Source organism: Brassica oleracea, chromosome C4 (genome assembly GCF_000695525.1).
Source record: "Brassica oleracea var. oleracea cultivar TO1000 chromosome C4, BOL, whole genome shotgun sequence".
In the NCBI taxonomy this organism is placed as follows: domain Eukaryota; kingdom Viridiplantae; phylum Streptophyta; class Magnoliopsida; order Brassicales; family Brassicaceae; genus Brassica; species Brassica oleracea.
The window spans coordinates 43,406,617-43,412,656 of NC_027751.1; the positions used below are offsets into that span (position 1 = coordinate 43,406,617).

At 26.7% G+C, this 6,040-nt stretch overlaps 1 protein-coding gene across 1 annotated transcript; it reads left to right on the forward strand.

Annotated features, from left to right (window-relative positions):
- Positions 1–3,382: 3,382 nt before the first annotated feature.
- Positions 3,383–6,006, forward strand: LOC106338965 (putative E3 ubiquitin-protein ligase ARI6). The gene is made up of 4 exons (XM_013777816.1): positions 3,383–3,679; positions 3,795–4,534; positions 4,655–4,749; positions 5,912–6,006. The coding sequence occupies exons 1-4, from the start codon at positions 3,383–3,385 to the stop codon at positions 6,004–6,006; spliced, it is 1,227 nt and encodes a 408-aa protein (XP_013633270.1).
- Positions 6,007–6,040: the final 34 nt, after the last annotated feature.

The window sequence follows — 6,040 nt, forward strand, 5'->3', positions numbered from 1 at the left end:
TTCTTGATGTAAAACTATACATTTTTATTTATTTTTGTTTAATGTGGTATTTCTATTTTTATATAATTTACTACCATTTTAAGATAGATATACATTTTAAGACAGATGTTTAAATCTTAATGTACTTTTTCTATTTTTAAAAATGTTTATTTTCATTTCTTATATTTTTTATTTACGTAATATCTATATTTATATTTTATATTTTAAGATAGATGTTAAATCTTAATGTACTTTTTCTATTTTTAAAAATGTTTATTTTCATTTCTTATATTTTTTATTTACGTAATATCTATATTTATATTTTATATTTTAAGATAGATGTTTAATATTTAATGTACTCTTTCCATATTTTAAAAATTGTGCATTTACTTATTATTGTATATATAATTCATATATTTATATATTTATAATATTTACTTATTATTTATTTTCCTGTATATGTATTTCCATTTCTTTCACTTTTTATTTACTTAATATCTCTATTTTACATTTTAAGATAGATGTTTAAATCTTAATGTACATTTTCCATTTTCTTTAAATTGTATATTTCCATTTGTTATACTTTCTATTTACGTAATATCTATATTTTAATTTTTAAGATATATTTTTAAATCTTAATGTAATTTTCAATTTTAAAATTGCATACTTACTTATATTATATATTTACTTACTATTTATTTTTCTTTATATTGTGTATTTCTATTTTTTATACTTTCTATTAATTTTAATGTAAAACGGCAATGTTTATTTGAAGAACTTGGACAAATAGTCAAATAGTTATATTTATGTTTTTTTTTCTTTTTTTTTATAAAATAGTAGTGTTACATTATGGGGATAACCCATTTTTTTTAGTGAAAAATGGTAATCTTACATATGTTTAATGTAGTTTTTCCATTTTTTTTATGTTGTATGTTTACATATTATTTATAATTTTCGAAAATTAGTAATATTAAAATGCAAAACTATATTTTATGCCACGTGTCATCTTTCGGGAGAAATCTTACATATGTTTAATGTAGTATTTCTATTTTTTATGTTGTATGTTTACATATTATTTTTTAAAAATAAAAATGTAAAATGGTAATCTTACATATGTTTAATGTAGTATTTCTATTTTTTATGTTGTATGTTTACATATTATTTTTTTAAAATAAAAATGTAAAATGGTAATCTTACATATTTTTAATGTAGTATTTCCATTTTTTATGTTGTATATTTACATATATTTATTATTTTCGAAATTATATATAATGTTTTTTGTATTTTTTATAAAACGGTAATGTTACATTATGGAGATAAGCTATCTTTTTTTTTAAGTGAAAATGGTAATTTTACATATGTTTAATGTAGTTTTTCCATTTTTTATGCTGTATGTTTACATATTATTTATAATTTTCGAAAATTAGTAATATTAAAATGTAAAACTATATTTTATGCCACGTGTCATCTTTCGGGAGAAGTTTTTTTGCTGATGTGGACGCTCAATGGTAAATGGTAATTTTAAGTGGTAATTTTAAGTGAAAAATGGTAATTTTAAGTGAAAAATGGTAATTTTACATATGTTTAATGTAGTTTTTCCATTTTTTATGCTGTATGTTTACATATTATTTATAATTTTCGAAAATTAGTAATATTAAAATATAAAACTATATTTTATGCCACGTGTCATCTTTCGGAAGAAGTTTTTTTGCTGATGTGGGCGCTCTATGGAGCCTCAAAAGGTCTCTTTTATTAGTAAGGATTATATATAATGTTTTTTTTACAAAATAGTAATGTTATATTATGGAGATAAGCCGTCTTGTTTTTAGTGAAAATTGGTAATCTTACATATGTTTAATGTAGTTTTTCCATTTTTTATGTTGTATGTTTACATATTATTTTTTAAAAATAAAAATGTAAAATGGTAATCTTACATATGTTTAATGTAGTATTTCCATTTTTTGTGTTCTATGTTTACATATATTTATTATTTTCGAAATTATATATAATGTTTTTTGTTTTTTTTTATAAAACGGTAATGTTACATTATGGAGATAAGCTGTTTTTTTTATGTGAAAAATGGTAATTTTACATATGTTTAATGTAGTTTTTCCATTTTTATGTTGTATGTTTACATATTATTTATAATTTTCGAAAATTAGTAATATTAAAATGAAAAACTATATTTTATGTTACGTGTCATCTTTCGGGAGAATTTTTTTTTGCTGATGTGGACGCTCTACGGAGCCTCAAAAGGTCCCTTTTATTAGTATAGATTCTGGAGCTAGCCGGCGAAATAAATGAAGAAAACTATTATTTAACCAATTGATTAAATAAATAAGTTATAAAATAATTTTATTAGTTAAGAAAAAGTTCCGAGAAATTGATTCCCTAAATTTCACAGAAAGTTTTAGAAAAAAACTACATATTTCTAAAAAAAGAAAAAAAATCAAAATCCATGTTTCATCACAATAACGAACGATAACTGTTTTTTTTACAATTGTTTTTATTTAATGATTTTAATATTGTGAAAAAACTGAATGATAATATTCTGAATCATTAAAGATAATAATTTTCCTAGCATCTAATATGTAATATAAATGCAAAAATACATCATGTTAATAATAATATTTTTAAGTTTCAGTAAAATTAATTTAGTTGATTTAAATTTAACTATTTACAACATCAAAAATACATCTTGATATCGATGATTTGTATAATTTATAGGACTCTTGAATTATTATTTTAATGACTTTATCTTTTATAAACTTAATTTATAAGTCAATTTTGAAATATAATTATATAGATGAAGCATGAAACTAAGAAATAACCAATCAAGATTTTGTAAAACCAAAATCTAGAAATCAAAAACAAAAAGTTAGTTAAAAAAAATCTAAATCTAAAAACCAAAAACTAAAATTTTAAAAACAAAAAACTAATTATTTGACTTAATTCATTATTATTAGAAATTGACTTGGTTTTTCACATAATGACATTAAACTAATCTTAGAAAAAAAATTGGTGAGAACTTTGAAAAAATCGGAAATTATTAATTAATCTAGGATTCTTCATGTCATACTTGGATTTTGTTGTCACATGTTCTCATATTTCTCTTATTGCAGCCTTGAACATATTGAATTGTTGCATTCATTAATTTTATAAATAATCAGGTTTTCTAGATAATGTTTATTAGACCAAAAAAAAAACACACGGTTATAAGATAACGATGATCTCAACAAGGAGGAAAATATTTTCCCTTTAAATTCGGGAATCTCGTAAAGTAGAATCGTAATAGGAAAAGTATCCAGATGACATTCTAATCCTAATTATATTGGAACTCTGCTCTATATATATATAAATCAGACCACTAAGAAGAACAAAGTACTCGCAACAGATACAATACATGGAGGAAGATGGCACTTTAGTACGAAAAGATGACCCAAAGTCATCTGAATCCTGCCGTCTTTACTTTAAGGGTTTGATCAAGAAGGAAACAGCTACTGTTTTGGCCGGATATGAAGTTGCCATCTGCGACAAAGACAACAAACTGTTGTGTCAGATGAAGGGATCACTTCATGACTCGGCCACTACAGTTCTGGAGGCTGAGCTTATGGCACTGAGACGAGGACTAATTGAAGCTGTGCGTTTAGGGATCACTCATATCTCAGTCTACTGTGATTATCAAACTATTTTCGAATTGGTTAGTTTTTTTTTTCTTGCCGTGGAAGGTTTCACATGTCTTTACGTCAATATTGTAATATATATTTATTTATTTTCAATATTGTAATATATATGTTTCACGTTGAATGTCTTAGGTCATGGGGAGATCCGTGCCTGAGCAGCAAGATAACATTGCCTTGCTAGTGGGTGATGTGCAACGCATCAGACAGCAATTGACATCTAGTATCCCTGTTCTGGTGACCGAAGACCAAACTAAGTTTGCTTATAAACTTGCAATGGAAACTGTAGTTTCGGAAGTCAGCATTAGTATGCCTTTTGCTCAGAAGATGACTTGCCCTATCTGCTTTGATGATGAGTTGGAAGCTCATCAGATGTTTTCTGTTGCTTTATGTTGCCATCAGTTCTGCTTCGAGTGTGTGAGACGATATATAAACGTGGGACTGATGGAGGGAAGAGCATTGGGATGTCCTCATTTTAAATGCAAGTCTAAGCTTACACTTAGAAGTTGTTACAATCTTCTGACACCTAAACTAAGGGAGATGTGGCAACAAAGGGTCAATGAGGAATCAATTCCCGTTGTGGAGAGAGTTTACTGCCCAAACCCGAGGTGCTCGGCTTTAATGTCGGAAACCGAGCTCTCTAAATCATCTGAGTCGATGAGAAGTTGCATCAAATGCCATCAACCCTTTTGCATCAACTGCAAAGTTGCATGGCATAGTAACTTGTCATGTGAAGATTACAAGAGATTGGGTCCGAATCCTACAGAGAATGATATAAAGCTCAAAGCACTAGCGAATCAGAAAATGTGGCGTCAATGTGGAAGATGCCAACACATGATCGAACGAAATCATGGATGCAGCAATGTAGTTTGCAGGTATCGTCATCGACACTTATATGAATCGCATTCTCTAGCTTTTTATTATAGTTATTATTTTTTTTGAAAATTTGGAATTCGATTATATTTTGGCGGAAAATTAACACGGTTAATGGATAGATGTGGGTATTCGTTTTGCTACCAATGTGGAGCTCAATGGACTCGAGGAGGTTGCCCTCATCGAAAAAGGACAATTGCGGTGGAGACTTGTGGAGGTTTGATCACTGTTTTACTTGTATTAGGCATTTTACTATTTATACATGGATAGTGTACAACTATTAAAAAAATCACTTTTTACTTAAAAAAATATCATTAAAAATTATTAATTATTCTACAAAATATCGTTTGTTAGTTTTTCATAAATTTAAACATTACATTGAAAATATCATCTATATTAAAATATCAAATTTTTTTTATAAACATGGTTTATTTTAAAACTAGTGTCTGATCCCGTAGAATCTTATTTTTTTTATAAATTCAACATATATTTTGAACGTGTATTGAAAATACACTCTGGGTTAAAAATATATTAACTCCACGTATATTGTCATACCAGTTTTATTGGGTGTCAAAAGATACAGAAGAGTGTTAATTTATATTTGCATAAAACATAAATTATGGATAATATATCGAGAAAATCATAACAATTACCTCAATCGCGTCCCAGCAGCACCACTGATATGTCATCTTCACGTTTCTTAACGGAAACATAAGCTGTCTTTCTTTTGTCACATGACTATAAATCAATGAAAAAACAATAACAATGAAACAACCGAAGTAAAAGTGGTAAAACATTCACTTTAGTATTTCTACACAAGGTCTCATTTCTTAACTCTATTTGTGCGACCTTGTTGTTTCTTCGGCTTCATATAATGTTTAATAGTATTACATTCGAAAACATTATTTTGAGTCAAATTTAAGTTAGAGTATTAAATCTGAAGATAAATATAAATAATTCTGAATGAAAATAAGTTTATATATATTTACGTTTTAGCTAGTGAAATTTTTATTTAGATAGTGACAAACTATAAAACATAAAATATGCAATTTCTTTGTATTTATAAAGGATATAATAAATTTGTTTGTGAAAATAAAAAAAAGGATTAATTTCAGAACTTGGTGATATACAAATTTAAATCACATGACATTTGTTCCGTTTTTGTTTTCTATGTACATGTTACAGAACTAATTAGCTTTATCATCCACACTTTTATAAACTTACTTCTTCTACTAAAAGCCATAAATTATATGTACCAAGGAAAATATAACAACTTTCATTATCCATAAACTTACTTGAACAATTGACCTTAATCATGTTCGGTAGTTCCCACCGATTGGTATATGAATGAGCTCTAAGGTGTGGAAACTTCATTTCAGGATCTTTATATCTTCCAGATAACTTGCAAATGCGGGCCATTCCTCGGGTTCAGAAACCATCTTCACCAACTGAGAACAATCCGTCGCAAAAGTGACAGTAAACTGTCTTAAGTTCCTCATACATTCCAT